Source organism: Salvia splendens, chromosome 13 (genome assembly GCF_004379255.2).
Source record: "Salvia splendens isolate huo1 chromosome 13, SspV2, whole genome shotgun sequence".
NCBI lineage: Eukaryota > Viridiplantae > Streptophyta > Magnoliopsida > Lamiales > Lamiaceae > Salvia > Salvia splendens.
In genome coordinates this window covers 25,037,047-25,061,096 of record NC_056044.1, presented here as the reverse complement: position 1 = coordinate 25,061,096, position 24,050 = coordinate 25,037,047, and the positions used below count along the sequence as shown (strand labels likewise).

General features: G+C 38.1%; 1 protein-coding gene across 1 annotated transcript; it reads left to right on the top strand.

Moving 5' to 3' along the window:
* The first annotated feature begins 12,345 nt into the window (after positions 1 to 12,345).
* On the top strand, positions 12,346 to 13,367 carry LOC121762642 (kirola-like). Its single transcript, XM_042158601.1, has 2 exons — positions 12,346 to 12,603; positions 12,874 to 13,367. Exons 1-2 carry the CDS (start codon positions 12,417 to 12,419, stop codon positions 13,143 to 13,145), a joined length of 459 nt encoding a protein of 152 aa, XP_042014535.1. The 5' UTR covers positions 12,346 to 12,416; the 3' UTR covers positions 13,146 to 13,367.
* The last annotated feature ends 10,683 nt before the right edge of the window (positions 13,368 to 24,050 follow it).

Here is a 24,050-nt window from a genome sequence, read left to right as displayed (position 1 = left end):
AATCTAGTAGGAGAAATACAAAATATATACTCCCTATAAATAAATTACTAGTACTACAAAACTAATGAGAAATATACGATAATCCATGAAAGTGTTGTAGTTGTGCAAAAATACAAAATTTTAAAATTGAACCCTACATCTCAAGGTTAAATAGTGGATATCTAACCAACTACTCTAGAGACAGTAGTTATTTAATTATCGTATAAAGGTATAATATATAGTAAAGAGAGAAATTAATGTTTGGGGGTTCGAGGGGACCCCATGCCCCTTGGTAGGTCCGCCCCTGCTTGGAATGGTTGCGTCGCGGGCGCATGGTGGTGGTTACTTGTGGCATTGGACCGATTCGTATCATTTACCTTCTTAAAATTAATAAAAATTTATCTTATTGGTTTTCAAAAAAATTTATTGTTTTCGTATAATTGTTAAAAGTATTAATTATTCTCCCAACCTTTTGTTACTGACATGATGAACTATGGTTTGATTAATAGTTTTATAAGTTTCTTTGTGTTCAATTCTTGTCTTTGATGTGTTATTACATTTGTTATTGTAGAGACGTTTATAGTAATATAATAAAATCTATATTTCTAATGTTGTATGTATGTAGCAATTAGGTTAATAATTATGAAAACTAAGAAGTTAGATGAAAACTTAGACGACAAATTTATGATTCTTGCTTATTTCAACTATAGGAATTGTGAATGGTGACTAATGTTGTATTTAGCTATTAGGTTACTCATTTGTAGGATTATTATACTAATGATTATTATTTTCTTGCTATGTGTTTACCTAACAGTTTAAGGTGAATCAAATTGAAAAACTGAAAAACCTAACCAAATTTGAAATTTGAAATTTCAGTCTGTGAATAATGTGTGTATTTTTGTAAAATTTGTGCAGTGTGTGTATTTTGTGTATAGTATATGTAGTATGTTTATTTTGTATATAGCGTGTGTGAGAGTGTGCAATGTGTGGAGTATGTTTTTTTGTATAGTGTGCGTATTTTGTATATAGTGTGTGCAATGTGGGTATATTGTGTATAATGTGTGTAGTGTGTGTATATTGTGTGCAGTGTGTATTTTTATAATGTGTGGAGTGGGTCATTTTTGTAAAATGTGTGTAGTGTGTGTATTTTGTGTATAGTGCGTGTGCAGTGCGTGTAATGTTTGTAGCATGTGTATTTGTGTATAGCGTCTGAAGAGTGTGCAGTGTGTGTATAGTATGTGTATTTTTATGTAAAGTGTGTGTGAGTGTGTATTTTGTGTACAGTGTGTGTGCACAAAATTTTCGAATTCTATTTCATTTTACTAAACATAGGAATTGGAATTGAATTGAACATTCCAATTCAATTCCATAGAATTCCAATTCCAATTCCAATTCAAATTCAAATTATGTATAAGAAATGGAGCCTAAGGAAATTTGAGTAGCCCTCGTAGTGATATGCTAGGTCCGCACCCGGAGACAAGATAACATTTCGGATGGGGCCATTTTGCCAACGACGTTTATTTTGTGGTTTAAGGATCTGTCCCTACCCACAAAGTAAAAGTAAAAGTAAAAGTAAAAGTAAAAGTAAAGGTAAAAGTAAATATAAATGTTTTATCACCACACTTTTTTGACTTTGAAATTGCCTCATGTTTTACGTGACACAGAAACTCATAACACCAGATATATAATCGCCCACTTTATTGAGAGCTAATATTTTTATTTTTCCTTTTAAACTATAGTATTTTCTTTGATGAACACATATGTACTAGATGTTCAAAACCAGACCCTTACCTGTGTATCACTTTTAATTTTTAAGAATATATTTGGTTTATCACTTTTAATTTTTAAGAATATATTTGGTTTATCACTTTCAGATTTTAAGAATATATTAGATGCTATATATAGAATATGGAAAGCTATTATATATATAGGGATGTAATGTAATAAACAACTTTTTAGAAACGAAGTGTATTAATATGGAAAGCTAATTATATGGAGTGTATTAAAAAGACAAAAAACTGTCTTGAAACAAAATAAAATTCTGGTTAGGAAATCCTAGAAACTCAAAAGACTATTGTTTTCTATGGCTAAAATTTTATCCTCTTTCTTCTTCACCCTTGATCGAATTGTTTTTGGTGGGGTCTTTGGGGATGACTAATGGCATGCTCTAAGTCATTGAGGTGATGCTAAACAAAACATGACACCACTACTAGCTGATGAACGAAAATTATGGCTGAGATCTTTTCGTGTTCAAAATTTGTTAATAGGATGCACATTTTATAAAGTAGACATTTTAGAGTGACATTAGTTATAATGCACAATTAATAAAGTAGGACATACATATAAGAAAAATGATTAAAGTACTGTTAATAGAATATGTGGGAAAAAGTTACCAAAAGTTAAAGTGTCTCCTTTTATTATGAGCCGTGCCAAAATAACAAAAATAGTCTATTTTTATAGAAGGCATGATCTATAATTTTTTAAAACAAAAAATCGCAGACTTAAACAATTAATGCTATGTATAGCAAAATCAATATCAAATTAAGTCAAGGCTTCATAAAGTTGATTATAAAAAAATCGACCAGAAAAAAAGTCGTTTGTCTTTCAGATATTGTTTAATCGCTAGCTTTTCGAACTCAATCCAATCAATAACAAATTACTACTATATGTTTATATCTTATAGAGTAGTACAATTTATTTAGAGAGTAATAAATTTTAGTTTATTACAAAATAGAATATGATCAAATACAAACTCTAAATATTGTACAAATTTTAAACTTTGATCTGGATCGTTAGAAAATATCAACAGATGATAAAATAGTAGCAACAAAAAATGTCAACATAATGTCAACAGTTGATGCTGTGTTGAAATTGTGTTGACATCAAAATCTTGAAATTTTACACTGTGTTTACATTGTGTTAATACTATGGTGGAAAGTTTGAAGTTTATACAATATATGAGTTTACATTTTATCACTACCCATTACAAAATACTCTCTGTTTATATATTATAAATATACGATCATTAGAATAAAGAGTGAACTGGAAGTGGGGTTTGAGAATTTCTCTCACTAGAATCTTTCTCTAGCTTCTCTCTAGAAAAAATTCTAGCGCCTCACTCTTTCTCTAGATTTTTCTTCATTTTCGGCCTTTCTCTCTCAAATCTCCACCGATTATTCACTTCACCCTCTCGCTAGCTATCCATAGAATATCATTACAAGTGGTGGAGTTGAATTTTTCAAAGAGTCGGAGGATTTGTGAAGTTCCGGCAGAACTGCCAAAGGGGTTCTCTCGGAGTTTTTTTTCCAGTTTCACCATTCTACACCTTTAATTTCAACTGACGAGCTGAATCTAAGGTCGGATAGTTATTCACCCCGCAGACCTACCTCCTTTGGGGGGGGGGGCGACGGCTCTCTGCGCATCGCCGGAGTTCCCAAGCGCTGCCTCAACCAACAGTTAGTGACCATCGAATCCCATATCTCGGGAGGGCTGCAAGGTCGACACTGTTCAACGGACAAGAAGATCTCTTGATTTCGGTCTGCTCTACACAAAGATAAGTCTCGATTTATCCATCTTTGTGATTTACTAGAGCGTTCTGTGTTATCTTCGTTGGTTGAGTTTGTGTGAAGTACAAGATTCTTGTAACTTTAAAGCTTCAAATCTTATTTTAAGTGCATGTCTCGCTGTGTTCTTAGCCGAATTAAAGGAGTCCTTAGTTTCGTTTGTGACGAGATACTTTTGAACTAGGACACGTATCCGTGTTTTGGCTGAGTTTCCATTTAGTGCAGATTCTTTAGACGTTTCTGTGACCTCCCTCCGGCCCCGGCCACCAACTCCGGCCAGAAAGAGACGTTGAAGAAGATACTTGGCTGTCTGTGGCAGAGATCCAGCCTTTGTTTTGTCTGTTTGGGGCAGAGAGCAGTTGGAATTTTCTGCTGACTTGTGCAGAGAGTAGTTGGATTTTTCTTCTGACTTGTCCAGAGAGCAGTTGGATTTTCTGCTGACTTGTGCAGAGAGCAGTTGGATTTTCTGCTGACTTGTGCAGACACTTTGGAACCTTGTGCTGCACCTTCAACCACCCTAGTACCAGTCAGAGAAAGTACCCTGACCATTCCTAATTTGGAAGGAGCAATTAAGGCTTGCTGCAAAAGGGGCCTGAGTCAACAAAATATAGCCAGAGTCAACCCTGCTCTGCTATCGTAATCAAACCACCCCACAAACTCCTAACGTGGCGTAGGTACGTGGCACTGCACCACGTAGCACCTACATGGATACAGCCAGCAACATTTCTACCCCATCTTTGAACAGTATGTTCCAAGTCGGCTTGGACGAAATTAGCGAAAATATGGTCGGAGGTGTGGTGCCCGAGACACCCCTCAATTCGGCCAGCTGCTCAGCGCACAAGATCTATGATGTGCAAGAGATAAACTCAACGGCAACACCACACGTTATTGCTCACCCAGCTTACTTGGCTTGGCTTAAGCGAGCAAAACAGTTTGAGATCGACCCGATCTACCAAAAGGAGGATCTCGAGCTCATCAAATTCAGAAGTGTCGATCAAAAAGCAGAATTCCTTGCTCTAAAGGAAACTGATATCACCCCTGTCCACCAAGGATGGGGACACTGCCTTCTTGGTCGGTTCGCTGGCCGCTTCCTCGGGAAGGAAGCAGTGTATGGGCTCATGAAACGGTGGCCGTACAAGGCTAGAATTACGTTCCATAGTCGAGGATGGATGTTTTTCCAGTTCGGAAATGAGGAGGACATGGAGAAGACAAGGCAAAAAGGACCATTCGACGTTTTTGGCACACAACTTGTCCTCCAAACAATGCCTGATAAATTCGACCCCGACATGGAGCCTGAAGTCCGAGTCCCTGTATGGCTCAAGCTCGTAGACCTTCCAGTGGAGCTATGGAATCTAACAGCGGTTAGCAAAATCGCATCATACCTCGGGACACCACTCACTACGGACTTCCGTACTCTCAGAAGAGAATCATTGGACGGACCACGCATCCAAGTTATTATGAACACGGCTCAAAGACCCCGGGACGCAATCAGCATCAAGATGCCATCCGGGGAGTTCCTAGAACTGAAGATCCAATACGAATTCCTTCCGAACTATTGCCCAACATGTAAAAACTTCGGCCACCTTGAAGAGAATTGTGGGCAAGGGAAAGAGGATTGGCAAATGGTTGGGAAAAGAGGGACAAACCAAGGGTCCAAGTCTCGGGGCCGGTCAAAAAGTGCAACAAGAGTCCCAAACGCCCAACCATATGCTCCACCATTCCAAAGGCGAGAACCAATTCAATTCCAACCATGCCCTAGCCATGGACCATGGTCCCGACCTAGAAACCAGTGGAAGCAAAAGGGAGCCAACACACCAAGATCTCAGCAGCACCAAGCTGACAAGGGCAAATCAGTTTTAGGGAACTTCACCAATGAGCCTAACATGTTCGATGCCCTCACAACCGAAAATGAAACGGATCACCTTGCTATACCTCCTCCCGCTACTCTCAATGACTGCGTCAATGTCCTTCTCCATCTTGCAGTGAAGGAAGCTAATGAGAAAAGAGGAAGAAACAAAAACCGAGACCCCAGACTTGCGGCAAGAGTAGCTACACCAACAGCGGAAGGGCCATCAACAACCAAAGACACGCCTACCTTTCAAGGCCAAACTCAGGAGCAAAATGATCCGTTAAATGGGGCCGTGGCACAAGACAACCCAGTAGAGGGCGACAAGCCAAATGTGAATGAGAATCCGAACCCGCCTAGTAACAAAGAGGCAGAAGCATCCGAGATTGTGGTTGAAGCCGAAACTGTGAATCACATTTAAGCAGCAGAAGCATCAACTAGATAGGGACGGGCATCAAAGAAGAAGGGTGAAGTCAAGCGGTCGAAAAGCCGATCCAAATCACGAACCAAGGAGGAGACCATCCCTGCAAACTGTCAGGATGGCGATGAACATGACCCGGGCCCTGTCCAATGAAAGTCGCAACTTGGAATGTAAGGGGAATGCAACAGCTCCCCCGTCAAGCTGCAATCTTCGATTTTGTGAGAAAACACAAAATTGATGTTATTGGGTTGTTGGAGACGAAACTCAAACACAAGAACTACACTTACTTAATGAAGAATAAGTTCAAGGATTGGAGGAACGCCGACAATTTTGACCATAGCGACAGAGGCAGAATTTTGCTATTTTGGAACCCAAGCTGAGTGGAGTTGGAACTAATTCATGTGGATGTGCAGACCATCCATACCAAAATCAGGTGCTTGGTTTCCGATAACTCTTTCAATTTTACTTTGGTTTACGGCAATCACACCATCTCAGATCGACGTCCCCTTTGGGATTCATTGATTGAATTTTTCCTACAGGATGAACCAGCTCTTGTGAGTGGGGACTTCAATAACGTTATGGCAGAAGATGAAAGAGTGGGAGGCAATGCCCCAACCGAGTACGAAGTCAAGAACATGGTTGATACTTGTGCCCTACTTGGTCTTGAAGATGTTATGTCAACGGGTTGTCTGTTCACGTGCTCAGAAGGGGGCATTTTGAGCAAGATTGATCGTGCAATGGTCAACGAAGCATGGTACGCAAGCGGCTACATGGCAACAACCGAGTACCTTCCACCAGGGGCATACACTGACCACTCCCCAGTGATCACCACTCTGTTCGGTAACATTAGCTCATACCCCAAACCGTTCAAGTTCTTCAATTTTTGGCTCAAGCATGATAACTTTAATGAGCTCATGGAGGAAAGTGGCCTGCAAGTGTTGTTGGAATGGCACAGTACAAGTTGGCTGAACGATGCAGACTATTCAAATCTCACCTTAGAGCCTTCAATTTCCAAGAGTTCAATGATCTATCGAACAGAACAAAAGTAGCTGCAGAAATACTTGAAGAGCTACAAAAAAGGGCAGATTGGGACATCTCAAATATGGAACTGAGGGAGCAAATTCGGGGCTAGAGGAAAATTTCAGCCTATCTTGCTGATTCAGAACGAGCATACTTCGAGCAAAAAGCAAAGCTTAAGTACTCACTACTGAGTGACCGGGGTACATCTTTCTTCCACTCCCTTGTCAATAGGAATAACACAAGGAATTATATTGCCTGCTTGCATCGGAATGATGGGTCAATTATCAAGGATCAAGCGGAGATAATCAAGGACTTTGTGGAGTATTTCACCAATCTTTTGGGAACTAAGAAGGGTACTGAACCCATTAATCAAGATGTTATCAGCGATGGGCCAACGGTGAGCGATGCAGACAGCAGGGATCTGATCAAAGAAGTATCGGACGAAGAGATCAAAGAGGCCCTCTTTGATATTGGCAATGAAAAGGCTCCCGGACCCGACGGCTATTCATCTGCATTTTTCAAGAAACAATGGAGCAGAATCGGTCACGAAATTGTTGCGGCAGTGAAGGAGTTTTTTTCAACAGGCCGACTACTTGGGAACCTGTATACAACAGTGGTGAGCCTGATTCCCAAAACGACGATCAATCCAAAAGTCGGAGATTATAGGCCCATCTCATGCTGCAACGTTATCTATAAAGTCATTACTAAGATCCTTTCAAAAAGGATGCTCCCACTGGCCACCAAGATTGTTAACGCAGCCCAATCAGCCTTTATTCCAGGGAGGAACATCATGGATAACATCCACTTAGCTCAAGAGGTGATGCGTGGCTATACTAACAAGAAGAACTCTCCCAGATGTACCATCAAAATCGACCTCCGCAAGGCATATGACACCGTTGACTGGGAATTCATCCGAGCAGTCCTTACAGGTTTAAACTTCCACCCGAAGTTCACCTATTGGGTGATGCAATATGTCACCACACCACGGTTCTCAATTGCCATCAACGGTAGCCCACATGGTTTCTTTGCCGGCAGGAGAGACATCCGCCAAGGTGATCCCATGTCGCCCACTATCTTCATTTTTTGCATGGAATATCTCTCCCAGTTGCTTGTGACACGCACCGCCAACACCAACTTCAACTACCATGCAAAATGTTTTAGAGAGAAGATCACGCACCATGCTTTTGCGGACGACCTTATGCTTTTCTGCAGGGGCGATTTGATGTCTATGGAGATCCTGAGCGACACGATGAATGAGTTCATGAAATGCCCAGGTCTGGAGATCAATCGAGACAAGTCCCAACTCTTCACTTGTGGCATTCCTCCAACCCGACAATTAGAGGACATCAAAGGAGTCTTTGGGATTCCAATTGGAAGCCTTCCAGTCAAATATTTGGGTGCCCCTCTCGAATCAAAGAAGCTGAATATCATGCACTATTCCCATCTGATTGAAAAGATTGCCTCGATCACGAACAAGTGGACAGGTAAGAATCTCACGTATGCAGGTAAAGCTGAACTCGTTCGCTCGGTTCTACAGGGCGTTGAGTGTTATTGGCTTCAAATCTTCCCACTACCATCAAATGTGATTGACCGCATTACCTCAATTTGCCGTCAATTCATCTGAAACACAAAATATCCACCGGTGGCATGGAAGGATCTTTGCCTACCAAAGGACGAATGCGGGTTGGGTTTCCGAAACTTAGGGGCATGGAACAAAGCCCTCCTTGGACGCAATCTATGGAACATCCACATCAAAAAGGACTCCCTATGGATCAAGTGGATTCACAGTGAGTTCCTTCGAAACAAGGCATTGTGGGAGTGGACAGCAAAGCCAAGAGATTCACCTTTGCTCAAGAGAATTTTGGAGATTCGGGACAGTCTACTCATCAATCATCCACACGAAGAAGTCGTGGCCCTCTTGGCCCAGTAGTACAATGCAAAGGGATCAACTGAGGCATATGATTGGTTCAGGCCAAAAGGCGAGCGCAAGTTATGGCCGCGATTTGTGTGGAAAGACTTCGTACCACCGAAGTTCTCTTTCACGACTTGGCAAGCGATCAAAGGCCGACTAAGCACGAGGGACAAACTGGGTTACTTGAACATTGATCAACAATGCCCTATATGCTCCTTACAACTCGAATCAGCGGACCACCTCTTCTTCAAATGCCACAAGACAAAAGAGGTATGGAATGATATTAAGGGATGGGTGGGCATGAGTAGATTATTGAGCTCCATCCCAATGGTAATTAAGTGGATGACAAAGGAGAGACACGGAACAACAATTATGCGCAAGGCAAGGAGACTAGCCCTTATGGCGACAGTGAGTCTTATTTGGAAGGCTCGCAATGCCCTCGTCCATGATGGGACAACTTTCGAACCAAGACACATTGTTTTTGAAGTCAAGAAGACCACTTATGCCACATTGTACTCCATGTACCCGGAAGAGCTTGTCCAGTGACACCTTGGAACGTGAGGGGCCAACAGGAAATTGCAAGGTTTTCATTCCTCTTGTATTACGTTCCTCTCATTGTTTTTGTACCCCAGCTCATTGTTGCATGATGGAATATAAAATGGCACCAAGGGATTTCCCTTGGCTCGGTGTGTTCGCCACTGCCTATGTGGGGTTACCGCAAGGTAGGATGGCTACTTGTGTATACTTATGGGACCTTCCCGACTTTTCCCTCCGTTTTTGACACCCACTTTCCAATCTTATTGGGGCCACATCATTTAATGGTCGTAGTTCATCGACCAAGAAGAAGGCTCGATTGCTAGCCATGTACACGTGCCTTAGCCCACACAAAGATAGCCCTCCTGACCATTTGGCCGTGTATTGCCCCCATCTTTCCTTTTTTATGTCGCTATGCCCGTGGTTGGGTGCTTGGCTCCACCCTTGGGGCCCCACCTTTTCCTTTTCTCGGTCTCCCTATATAAGATTGTTCCCAGTTTTCCGTCCCGACCAGTATGACAATCATTTTCCCACGATAAACTTGAGTTCCTCCGAACCGCCTCAGATTCGCTTTCCCGAGCATGGCTCGAACCATGGGACATGCTGGGCTTATTTTTCACCAAAGGCTCAAGCAACGCACACACTGGTTCGTGAATGGCCCGAACATATCCCCACCCTACGCTTGACCCGAGCCTCTGGACACCCTGCTACAATTTCTCCGAGCCATCTCTGAGCCACCCCAGCAAAATTGAACACCTCTCAAACCCTGGCAGTCGGGTTGGCGTTGCTTTGTATGGTTAACAATTGTACTCAAGATCAAGGCTTGTGAGCCTCTTACTTGTATCAAGCGTCCCACAAACCCCTTTCCCCACTTAGGGTACTCTTTTTCCTCTTGGGGATTTTTCCCATTTGGGTTTTGCCCCAAGAGGTTTTAACGAGGCCCGCCCTCCACCGTTGGAGGGTCTTTGTTGCAGTTTCGGGATAGACCCGGACTATCCCACATAGGTATGCCTATGTTGATGTGTAATCTTTACATGGCAAGGACGTTTGTCTAAGCCATTAGGCTGGGTAGGATCCTCTTCTAAACCTCAAGGTCTTTTTGTTGTTGTAATCGGCTTAGTACAAGCCCTTGGGAATACCCAAGTTCGTGTATATTTCGTTACTTCCCCCTCCCCAGCTCGCTAGCCTAGGCTAGTTGGCTGTACCCCTAGGTGTGCAAAAGGACCAAAAACATGATTATCTACATTGTCCTAAGTACTAATGGTGCTACTAACATTTAACAAATACCGTGAAAGTGCAAATGCAATTGTCGAGAGACCATTTATATTGTAGTTCATTGTAGAATAAAAAAAAAGATAAAGTTTTGTCATTCAGACCTGTTCAACGACCTTTAAAATTGAAATATTAAATTATAAATTTTTTATTTTTTTTAATTATCTCATCCATGTACAATATGTCATTTTTTAATGATATTCGAAATGACGTACTATATTTAATATAATATATAAACTTAATTTTTGTAATAACCAAAAAATTGTTACTCTTTAATTAAACTAGTATCACACTCGTGCGATGCACGATTCATTTTATTTTATTCACTCTAGCTTAAAATAATTAATTAAATAATATTTGAAATACAGTAATACAAACATGCATGTTGATTAGTAGAACATTGTTGGATCTCTATTATAAATAACATCATACATTTAATATACTATAATTTTATGAAAATTATAATTAAATTATGTTGATGAAATTAATATTATAAATATATTTACTAAAATTATCTCGTAAATGTTGATTAAATCTATTAGATATCTTATACTCCTATAAAAACTGCAAACACACATCAACAACGTATAATTAAGAATTTATATATATAGTTCATTAGTGAAACAACGTCGTCAACTTTCAAGAGAACGCAATCTCTCAATTATCTTCTCTTTCACTTCGTCTCTTGCCATTGAAGTTGCTTGGAGCACCATCCTACTATTTTAAACTTTACTTGCCTATCTTTTAAGTCAATAAGCAAACCTTCTTCCTTTTTCACGTCAATTTTTCGACGATAAACTCTATGAAGCTGTGACTTAATTCGATATTCATTTTGCTATACATAGAATTAATTGTTTAAGCTTGCGATTTATTAGTTTATGAAATTTACTCTCCGGTGCCATAAAAATAGACAAATTTTTCTATTTTGATCCATTTCATAATAAAAATAGACACTTCAATTTATGGTAATATTTTCCTCTAAAATGATATAGGCCATATGCTCCACTGTCCACCAAAAATTAGTCTTATTTTCTATTTCTGTTCATCTAGCAAAATTAGTCCTATACTAAAAATAAAAATAAATACTCCCTCCATCCCGGCTAAGATGACACATTTCTTGGCCGGCACGAGATTTTAAGAGTTATTGGTTAAACTTTAAAGTGTTTAATTTGAGAGAGAAAGAGCGTGTGTAAGTATTAAAATAGAGAGAAAAAAAGATGAATATTTTAATAGGAGTGAGAAAAAATGGTTGAGTGTATTAATTGGAGAGAGAAAGTTTTTAAAAAATGAAATTTGTCATCTTAGTTGGGACAAACTAAAAAGTAAAACGTGACATCTTAAATGGGACGGAGAGAATAGTTATTTTTAATTTATTAGTTACTTTTTATATTTATCTCTCTTATTTTATTTATATATTCTCTTTTTATTTCTTTTACTCTCCTAATTTAATCTTTTTCTCTTTTATAATTTTATTATTTCGCATGATATCTGATTATTTTTGGAGGATAGAGGAGAGAGGAGATTAAAATATTTGAAAAATGACGGCATATCCTATCTGTGCCATCATTTAGCTCTGGGCGGAGCAAAATGATTAATAATTATTAAAAAAAGGACGCATGATTAACTGGAAAATAATTAAAATAAACTTTACAAGGGACGCATAAGCTTTATACAGAGTCCGATTACAAAAAATAATATTTTTATATAAAAAAAAGGAAAAAAATTTAGAAACTTAGACTAAAATATTAGAATTGGGATAATCACGTGAGCCTCGCCTATATAAAGGGAAGATTGCAAAGAATATCTGTGTAGCCTTCTCTTCACTTGCAATTATATCTAGATAATATATTCGTATATATTTACCTTGAGATGGGATTACATGGGAAATTGGTTGCAGCAATAGAATTCAAAGCCGGTGGAGATGTATTCCACGAACTTTTAAGGCACAAACCACATCAGATTTCCACAATTACCCCTGAATTAATAAAAGGATGTGATCTTCATGAGGGTGAATTTGGTCATGTTGGTTCTATCATTTGCTGGGATTATATCCTTGGTATGTATTCATGTGTCTCTTCCACATCATCATTATAATTACTAGATATTACTACAATTCTATGTAGTACTACATCTTTTATTTGATTATAAAGTGCGTACTAAATTTCAGATAAATTGACCTAATTTTGTTATTATTTTTAGTCCCATGTCAACTTATAAGTAAAGGATTATGTACCATTTCACACCTATAAAAAGATACAATTATTTGACCCTAATGAATCCTAATACTGATAAAAATAAAAACGTTGTGGTTGTGTGCAATATGCAGATGGAAAAGTGAAGAAAGCAAAACAAGTGATCCAGTTAATTGATGAAGAGAAAAAACTGATCCAATTTAAGGTGATTGAAGGGGACTTGTTGGAGCTTTACAAAGATTTCGTTATGACAAGTCACATAGAGACAAAGGATGGCATTGATTTGGTGACAAGCACATTCGAATACGAGATGGTAAATGAGGATGTGGAGCATCCCTTTTCAACTCTCTCATTGGTCGTTGACGTCATCAAAGCTGTTGAAACTCACCACCTTGCCCAACCTTGAATCATTTCCAACTCTACAAAGAAGATGTCATATTTTAAGGTGTGCTGGTTTGCTTGTCCATCGTTGACTCAATAAGAGTGTTTCTATCCAGTGTGTTTGATTGTGTGTGTGAGAAACCCACTTTGTTGTGTATATTTAAAATTTCAAGCTATTGTATTTGTGGCACTTCGCTTTTCTGATACAATGTGAGTGGAGTTTGCACGATCTACCATGTGCGATGCACGATCACGATCCAATTTACTTTCCGGGTACTATGCATAATACAATATGTTTTAGACAACTTTTGACGTAACAATATCTAGTGTTAACCTTGTGCGATGCACAATCTAATTTACTTAAGGAGTACTAATATTTATTATCAATTAATATGTTAAAATAAGAAACAATATGATAACATATATTTTAAGTGATAAAAAATAATCAATAGTTCATCCATTTAATAAGATCGTTGATGATGAAACTATCTCGTCAGATATTTAATGGAGAGAAAGTAGTATTAGGTATGAGCCACTTAGCTCATTCTGAGGCAAAGTAAGCAAGGATTGTTAGGTTTGGTATACGGAAAAACATGTTTCGAGCACGGATAGAATCTTCCTTGTATACAAAAACTTTACAATACACTTTTAACTCGATTCAGTATTATTCGAGTAGTTTCGCACGAATAGAATCAATATTATTATTATTACATTGTTTGCTTGTGCATTTGTAAGATGTTTTATAAGCATTTAAATGTATAAGAAGCAAACAAAGCCAAAGTCATTTGCTTAATAGACTGGTTGTGGGCGACGTCCACTTTAAGGTAACTACAGTCGGCTCTATGCAATGCTTTGTAAAAGAGAAAGAAGAATTTCACAACCCAGATAGACTTTGGCTACCTATCGTGAAAGGTTGCAATGTCAATACGATTATTTCTAAGCCTTATTGAAATAAGATGACATTGGTGTGGTATAGCACTGAATGGATCTAAGCCTTATTGAGGTACGATGTAACGTTACAAAAACTAAAAATTTGAAATTAGTATTTTAGAATGTAAAAAATTAAAATTAGAAATAAAATGTGTAAATACAATTAGTATTAGTATATTATATAACAATTTTAATTTATCGATTATTATTGTGATGTAAGCAAAGAAAAATAATATTACTATTTTATAAAGACACAAAGAAAATATTAAATATATAATATTAAGTAGATGAGTTAAGAACATATAATTTATTTCATTAATAATTATTACGGTTTCACTAATGATTATTACTATTTCATGATTATTTTACTTACTTTAATGATTCATTCATTCTAATAAAATAAATTAATATTAAAAATTTATCCTTTTTTCTCAACTTATTATCAGTTACTACTATTTCTTGATTCATTCTAATAAAATATTAATATTAAAAATTTATCCTTATTTCTCAACTTATTATCAGTTACTACTATTTCTTGATTCATTCTAATAAAATAGTTTGATTAAAAATTTATTCTTGATGTTTCTCAACTTATTATCAGTGGAGTACTATTTCTGGATTCTCGGGGCATTACATTTCTAAGAACATCTCCAAGGGAAAAAAGGTAAATTGAGAAGGTATATTTCTAGACTCAGTGGCATGTTGCTCGGTGCTTCTTTGTTATTGTACAAAAGCAAAACTTAAAATTTGGTATATATTTTTATATGCACTGACGATATTTTTATATCATTTATGAAATCCACAAATTAAGATATAGAGAGAGTTAATGATTTCACACAGTGGCTTGTGAGAAAATTGAAAGGAAATGTAGTAGAATTAGATTAATATGGATTAAGTAATTATAGTTGAGCTACAATTATATTAGTTCATAAGTCCAATAATCATGAAGCCCTAGTGACTCTTCATCTATTTAATGATTATTTATTCTCCATTGTGACTTATGAGAAATAGCGTAACAATAGAGAGAAAATACGTAAAGCTTTTAGAGGGAATTCCTAGCTTTCTTCTACATAGCAATTGTACCGGGATAGTTCCTGCATCGGATTGGATTGCACGTGGACCTCGATAGTAGTGGATTCAACTTGCAGGATTCAGTCAATCGAAGAAAACAACACAACAAGTAAGATTTAATTCTGTTGTGTTTTACAAGCTCAACTTGCAATATTATTATGAATCTAGATATGTTATTCTTGTATGCTATTTCCGCTGCGCTCATTAGATGATTACAAGAATTCCTTACAGTGGTATGAGAGCCCGGAGCTTGATTCATAATTTGTTTTGTAATTTGATTATATGTGGACGATATCAAAAATCAAACTTTTATAATTGGTTTATTAGTTTCGACGGAAACTGAAATAAGATTTCAAACTTCAACGTTTCGAAAATTGTTTGAAAATGGGAATCAGATTTCCACAATTTGTGATGTTGGAGAACTAAGTTTTATTTTTCATTGCAAACTTTTTTTTATCAGAAACTAGTTTTCAAACTTCTTTTGACATGTTTGGTTCTTTGAAACTGGAATTGGATTCCAAGCAAAATTTGAGAATTGAAAATTTGTTCAATTTTTGAAATTAAAGTTGAGAGTAAGAATGGTTTTGGAATCTAAATTTAACGGAACGATGGAAAATTGAAATTGGATTTCAACTAAAAGATTATGATTTTTCAACCATATTTGCAATTGGATTTCGAAAATTGAAATTGGATTCCAACCAATTTTAAAATTAAATTTGAGGATAAGATTGGTTCTGGAAACAAATCACGGTCATGTTGAATGAGTCTTATTGAACAAGTTGAGTATAGCAGAGGTGATCGGTGCTTGGTACTGGAGGGGATGCTAGTGGTTCGGCGCTGTTGCGGCTTAAATCCAGCCAAAACATTCATCCCAGCACAACCGTGCTATACTTTGCTCGACATCTTGGAGATGACGATCGTTGCCGGGAAGAGCTGCTTCTGGAGATGATGTGACCGACGAGAAGGAGAAAAGGAAGTCGGCGCAAAAGCTACTGCCTCAAACCCTAACGGGTTTCAGGACTGGATCGGGTTATACCCGATTCGGGCAGCAGGTTTAAGCCCACCGTGAGGATGTATGTGCTAGTGCTATGACTGTGCAAGTAGCTGCACTACTCTTATTTGATTCATTTAATTGGTTTGTGAAATTTTATTCAACTTGAATGAATATGTATCTCGTTAGTTTAGAACTGACGGTAATTGTACATATTATATTAATTTGGGCTTAATATAGATCAGAGAGTTAATATATTAATTAGATTAATAGATTGTGATTCATCGTTAATTTTTTTGAAATAATATTATTGTATATCTAATATTGATTTTGAATTAATCATGTACAATTATTATAATATATATTATTATTTAAATTCATTAATTCGAATACTGAATACTAATAATAATAAATATATTGTTAATATTAATTTGGAATTAATATTTAATATAAGATTATGTTAATTTAGAATTAATACATAAATTATTTAAGTCCGCATTTAATTAGAGAATAAAATTTGATTTTATTCATGGAGCATCATTTGATATTATATGTGATAAGCATGCTATTTGTTTTTTATGCTTATTTATTTAACTATAGTAGTTAGAGACCGTTTTATTGTCTGGGTAGGCAGCGCCCAATATGTGAAGTCCGTGTTATACTATGTTTGGGTAGGCGGCGCCCAATATGTGTAGTCCGTGTTATACTATGTCTGGGTACGCGGCGCCCAGTAATTGTTTAAGATTTTAATATTAGATATTAAATGGACAATTAGTATCACAAAATTATTTCCCACAAAATAAAAGTCTTGTTTTGGAACAAACGCGTCGTCCATCACAATTGTTTGATGTTCCTAGCTTTTTGACCAAGAGTTTTTCTCCCTCACGTTTACTCTAAATCCACAAGGTTTAGGTTCATTCATAGATGCATGGTTGGCATTGTATGATGGTGTTGACTTGCTTAAATTATTTTGTGTAGCCCTCGCAACCAAAATAATTTATGGACGTAAATTAATTAGATTAATAAACAAAGACTTGTAAAATTGTTGTTGCAATTGGCTTGGAGGCCTACGTAGTGATATTATTGTAGTCATCAGCCCTCGCAGAGGCTACAATTATATAGACTTGGATCTTGGGCCACTAAAATTTATATTTGATATAAATTCATATTTTATGTTTGGGGCATAATAATATATGTTCAAATTAGTGGGAGCTAATCAATAGAATAAACCTTTGTTTGATTAGTGATGCGAATGTGATCTTTGTTTGCTTTTCTAATTTACTTTTCATTTTATTTTTCTGTTCAGATAATATGTCAAACTTATCTTATGAGTGTATGATGGAAACAAACAAATTGACTGGGTTAAATTTCACGGAGTGGCAGAGACACTGCCCAACACTCAAGGCACAAGGTGCAATGAGTGGGAGCTCAACTATGTTTGTCATTGAGATAAATATGTCTATGAATAACTCACAATCTTGGGTATTGGATACTGCTTGTGGTTCACACATTTGTAATAATGTGAAAGGTCTAACAAACAGCAGGAAAGTGAGGCATGGAGAAGTAGACCTATGTGTTGGAAATGGAGCGAGAGTTGCTGCCGAACGCGTGAGAACTTATAGATTAGATCTTCCCGTAGGACATAGACTAGATTTACATAATTGTTATTTTGTTTCAGTTATTTCAAAGAATATTATTTCCATTCCGATGTTGGACATCGAAGGTTTTTCCTTCCATTTTGCAAACAGGAAATGCTCGTTTTCTAATAATAGATTGTTTTATGGAAATGCCTCTTTAGAGAATGGATTAATTATATATGCTTGAATGCAAACGGAATATTCTCAATGTGCAAAATAAAATACTTAAGCTATGTAATACGGATAATGCTATTTATCTTTGGCATTGTAGACTTGGTCATATCGGGTTGTGATCAATTGAGATTTTTTAGCCTAATTGAGAATTGAGATGCATAATCAGCCACTCATTTTTAATAAATGAGTGGTCTAGAATTTGCCACATGGAAAATATTTTTAGATTAATTAATTGTGAAAGGGCAGAATGGTAATTTTCCACCCACCGCCGCTGCCACCATGGGCTGAAAACCGAGGATCTCCACCAGCTACGTCGGATTGAGCGCGAAGATCTACACCGCCGCCGTCACCTCCGCTGCCGATCCGGCCAATCGAGCGAAGGATTTCCTCCTCCTGAACTCAGTTTTTCCGCTGATCACGTGCCTCGCGGCGGCGCCGCTCACTCGGGAGTCCGACGCCAGAAAATCGAGAAGGCTGGTGGCTGGATTCGTGACACTGTTCTTGATCACGGTGATTACAGGAGGATTCGCGGTGGCTACGAGCTTGATTCCCAGGGCGATTCTGCCTACGACGGTCCTCGGCGGGATAGAGGCGCTGCTGGTGATACCGGCGGCAGAGGAGATTACGGAGGCGGTGCAACACAAGTGTTTAATCGAGATGGTGCAGGAAGAGAAGAGCCTAAGGCGCGGATCAGGATTGGTTGATAAGGATGGGGAAGGTTGGGGAAGCGAGGAGTAGATTGAGATTGAGATTGAGATTGAGAAGAGGCTAAAGAGGAGGCTAAATAGGAGGCTCAAAACTCAGGTGCTTGTTTTGCAGAAATTGGTCGATTTTTACGGATCGTTGTCGTAGGAGATTCGATTGTAACAGTGGTAAAGATGGAATTTTGCTTTTGTTATAGTGTTTGAGCTTTTTGCAAAGCTTAATTGTTGATTCGAGTATGGATTTGGAGGTATTAGGCTTTGCATTATCAATTGTGTTAGATGTGAGCTGATTTGAGAGATTGATTTTCCAAAATTTGCTTTTGTTATAGGATTTGAACTTTTTGCAAGCTTAATTATTGATTCGTTTATGGAATTGGAAGTATTAGGGTTTGGATTATCAATTGTGTTGGATGTGAGCTGGATTGGAGAATCAAGCTTAATCATAATGCACTCTAGGTGTTTGGTGATATTCCCCACTTGGGAATTAGTTGCTAAGAGTTAGATTCAAGATTTAGCTATCTCTATTTTCTATTATCAACTACGTACATATAATGTCAACTACATATATAATCTATGTCAACTATATATACAATTCATGTCAACTACATACATATAATGTCAACTATGTGTACAATCCATGTCAAATAATATAGGTCGTTGATATGAAAATATTTGTTGTTGACATTAATTGTTTGTAAAATGTTGTTGTTGACATAATAGTTGACATAAATAACGTTTGCTGTTTACATCGCGCAAAAATGACTATTATGCCCCCTAGTTGACATAATGTCTCCGTAGTTGACATCGCTCGAAAATTATGAATGAGTGGATGAAAACGCATCTTAATTCTCAATTAGGCCCAAAAATCTCAATCTAACAGGACCCTAGTCATATCAATGAGAAAATGATAGCGAGATTGAGAAAGTTAGACTATATAAATTCATTTGATTTTGAATCATATGGTGCTTGTGAATTATGTCTCAAAGGAAAGATGACTAATAAGCCACTTTCTAGGAAATGGGTGTGTGCTAATGATGTGCTAGAGTTGATCCACACAGATGTGTGCGGACCATTTCCAACTCAAGCAAAAGGTGGTTATTCGTACTTCATTACTTTCACTGATGATTTGACAAGGTATGGATATGTTAATCTTATGAAACACAAATCTGAGGCCTTTGAGAAATTTAAAGAGTTTAAGTGTGAAGTTGAGAAACAACTTGGGAAAAATATCAAATCTATTCGACCAGATCGAGGAGGGGAATTGATAAGGCCTATTTCATGCATCGGTTTAGAGGGTAAAATGTAGGCTACTTGATCAGTTTCACGCGGAAATCGAGTGTTAATTGTGCATGAATGCCGCTTGACCAAGGACAGCTATGCCAAACTGATCAAGTTGTCGCAGAAGGAGAAAAAGGCCCAAAACAGTGTGGGTTGATCAAGTTGATGTACAAGCAGTTAGCCGGGGACCGATGCGAAACAGAAAGAGGACACGTACAACCGATGCGCTGGAAAGCGATCATCAATCGGTTATCAAGGACCACGGCAAAACAGAAAAGGGGACACGTATAAGTTGACTCGACGGATAAGACACGGAATTCCAGCAAGGACGAAGATTCTCTGCCAAAGTTGTTATCACAGCTGGAAGTTTGTTATGAAGAGTCTATAAATAGATGACGCATCGCCATAGAAAAGAGTTTAGTTTCCGGCCCTTTAGTTCCTTCCTTTTTAGCTTATGTTTCGAGAGTTAGCAATGATTAGTTAGAGAGTAAGAATGAGTGCGACAGAAGGGAGCGAGACAGAGAAACCCAGATCTGTTTGGCACCGTTTCATTTCCGACCGAAGACCTTTGGATTTACCGCTTTCTTACAATTAAGTTCTAGTTACTTAGTTAAATTCCGTGTTTGTTACGTAGTTGAAAAATCATTCTTGTTTGTTTTCTGCACTTTTCAAGTTCTGTTCTGAATATTGTTTTGAATTAAAGTTATTTGTTTTCGGAAATTTTGTCGACTGTTCTAGCTTAGTTTCAGTTTTAAATTCCCAAATCCATTGTTTGAACTTGCATAATGTTGAATGACAAAGTATTTCGTAGATTCGTAGCAAGCTTAGGTAGTTAAGTCATTTATTTCAGTTTGTCGCTTACCTGATTAGTTCATTTTTTTTTCCAGCATGATATGTCACTTGATAAAGTAGATAGGTTACATTCTGCCTAGCTTAATCCAGTAGTTTAAAAACTCATAACTTAAAGCGTGGCCGCAGCCAAATCCCTGTTCACTAAACACACACTCAACGCACCAGCTTCTCTGTGGGATCGACCCCGTACTTGTCGCTTACTGTTGCATGTTAGGGAGTTATAAATAATTTTGAAAGAGAGAGAGACGCCTTGATCAAGTCGCAACGACATTTGGAAACTGATCCACCCGATCGGTTATCTTTCCATATAACTTGATCGGTCTCTTCTGCCCCCCTTTCCAGGAATACTTGAGGCGAGAATTTCTTGATTACTTGAAATCATATGGAATTCAGTCAAACTGGACACCTCCTGGTACACCATAAATGAATAGATTATCTGAAATGAGAAACCGAACATTATTAGATACGGTTCGATCCATGATGAGTTTAGCTAGTCTCTCTTTATTTCTCTGGGGTCATGCTTTATTGACTGCTATTTACATTATGAATAGAGTTCCATCTAAAACTGTTGAGAAAACACCATATGAGTTATGGTATGGTAAAAAGCATTGTCTTAACTATATGCGGACCTGTGGTTGTCCAGCTTTTGTTAAGAAACAAATGACTGATAAGTTGAAATCTAAAAGTGAGAAGTGTTACTTTGTGGGATATCCTAAACAAACTAGAGGATAGGAATTCTACTGCCCTGGAGATCACAAGGTGATAATCTCTAGGAATGTGACGTTTCTTAAAGACAGTTATGTCTTAAAGGAACAAGGTCACAACAATGTAGATCTTGAAGAAATTCAAGAACCGCAAGATAACATTGACGATGAGGTATTGTCAAATGGTTTGAACAATAACTCAATGTGAGTTTTTGATGATCTATTGGGATGAGAAATTACTATTAGAGGAGACCTTAGAGGGACTTTCAGAATGAACAGCCCGATGATACAATAGTTGCATCACCTCTACCTCAAGAAGATCATAGCGATATTCCTGAACCTACTTACATTCAGAATGAACAGCCCGAGCCAGAAGAAAACCAACTCAATAGGCATAGAAGGATTCGTCGTCCACCCGAGAGACTAAATCTAATGGTTGAGAACCAAGATGATGAAGTTGATTTAGATGATGATGAGCCTAAGACCTATGCCGAGGCGATGTCAGACACCGATCGAGAGAAGTGGCTTGAAGCCTTGATATCTGAAATGGACTCGATGTACTTCAACTTAGTCTGGGAATTAGTTGACTTGCCAGATGGGGTTTACCCTATAGACTGCAAATTGATCTTCAAAAAGAAGAGAGATGCAGATGGCAAAGTACAAACTTACAAGGCTAGGTTAGTGGCAAAGGGTTATAGTCAACACGAAGGCATTGACTATGATGAAACCTTTTCGCCAGTTGTTATGATCAAGTCCATTAGTAATGTGAATCTTAAGGATTCAAGACACATATGTTTGCCCCGGACTTGCTCTTGTAAATATTTATATAACCCAAACAAACCCAACAAGAAATGAAACAATAAAAATGGTGGAAAATGGAGAAGGTGAAGGTGTTATGATTTAGATAGATGCTTGGAACCTATGGACCTTCTACAAAACAATGAAGACAACCCAAGACAACTTTCACCAAAGCAAGAATATAATGGCTCCACAAAACTAGCAACACAAGAACTAGAATTGCATACCTTAACATTCAATCTAAGCCCGGCAATAGATTAAAATGCAACCACAAGGGATTTTGATAAATCTTCAAAGATGAAGAGGAATGCTCACAATGGAGTCTTTGGTAGGTTTACAAAATGTTCAAAGCTCCATAGAAAAAACCCTAACATGTCTATTTATACTATGAGAGAAAAGGAGCAAAATAAAATAAATCTTGGTCAAAAAGTCACATCCCGGACAAAACGCCCGACCGGGCGTTTCCCTAGGCTCATTTCGCCCGACCGCGCGAAGTTTCTGGAAAAAAGCTAATCTTTCGACAAATACGCCCGACCGGGCGTTTTGCATGAGGAAAAACGCCCGCCCGCGCGTTTCGTTCAGCATTGCGCGGCTTTCTTAAAACGATCATAACTTCCTCATCCGGGCTCCGATTGAGGCATGCAAGATATCCACGTGACGCTCTTTCGACGATGAAGACATTGATGGTCTGAGGAATATATTTGGATTTTATCTTCATAGTGAAATTCCAGTTTGAATCAGACCTCTGAATCTGGCTTGGCTCCTTGCCATGCCTCCACCTTATTCTCGGACCTCAATCAACCCATGGCCCGCGATGTCTTGGTAATTCATGATGTTGAATATCTAGATTCACATCATCCTCTCCTTCTTTGTGAAAGGATTTGTCCTCAAATCCGGTTCTTTGATTTTTCTTTGGGGCACCTGGATTCACATCATCCCCTCCTTTTGAAGGATTTGTCCTCAAATCCCAATCAAGTATACCTTGGGAAATGGCTGATTCATCTTGGCATTGCTTCCATGAGCTTATTACCTGTAGGAAGTTACTCGGTACATCCACGACTCGGGGTTCACATTCTAATCCTCTCAATTCTTGTCTCCTAAAGTCATCAAAGAGAAAAGACAAGTCATAAGAGTTAGTGAAAGAAGAGTCATTCTCCTCACCAAGGGCAAAAAGGATAGGGTGATTTAGAGTCCTCCCAAGGTTGATCTTAGAATCTAACAAGCAACTTTTTTTCCTCACATGCTGGTAGTTTTTCTCTCTCGGTTTCTTTGATTCACACTCACCCCCACCACTCTCTCTTGGCTTTTGCGTCTCACATTTTTGCCTTTTCTCACACTCTATTGGCTTTTGAAGCATGCCCTCACTCTCTAGCTTTTTCTCTTTCTCTCGATCCTCTCTCAAGTGCTTGTTTCCATTAGCAACCTCATGTAGCTTTGGTTTGGTGTTCAAGATTTGAAGGGCATTCAACGGCTCACATTCGTCTTCGGCTTCCACTATGCTAGACACACCATCATTGAAAGTTGGGTGTGCGTCTAATTCATGTATGGTCGTGGACTCTTTTTCATCGTCACATTGCTCTCCATCTTCGTTGGCAACAAAATCCACCCTATATTTGACACGCTCTTTAATGCGGTTAACATTGTCACGTTCACTTTGAATCAAGCTCTTTGAAGGAGCGAAATTGGATGACAACCACGACGAAACCTTTGTTCGATAGCTAGAATGAGATAGGTCCACCTTCTTTGGGAAAATGCTCTTTTGGCTCGTGTCACCACCACCAAGTCGGGGGT

Bases quoted from the DNA above. Each gene is read 5' to 3' on its own strand.
- LOC121762642 (XM_042158601.1), top strand. From the start codon at position 12,417: ATGGGATTACATGGGAAATTGGTTGCAGCAATAGAATTCAAAGCCGGT. The intron at 12,604-12,873 runs GTATGTATTCAT...TGCAATATGCAG, and splicing joins TTGCTGGGATTATATCCTTG to ATGGAAAAGTGAAGAAAGCA.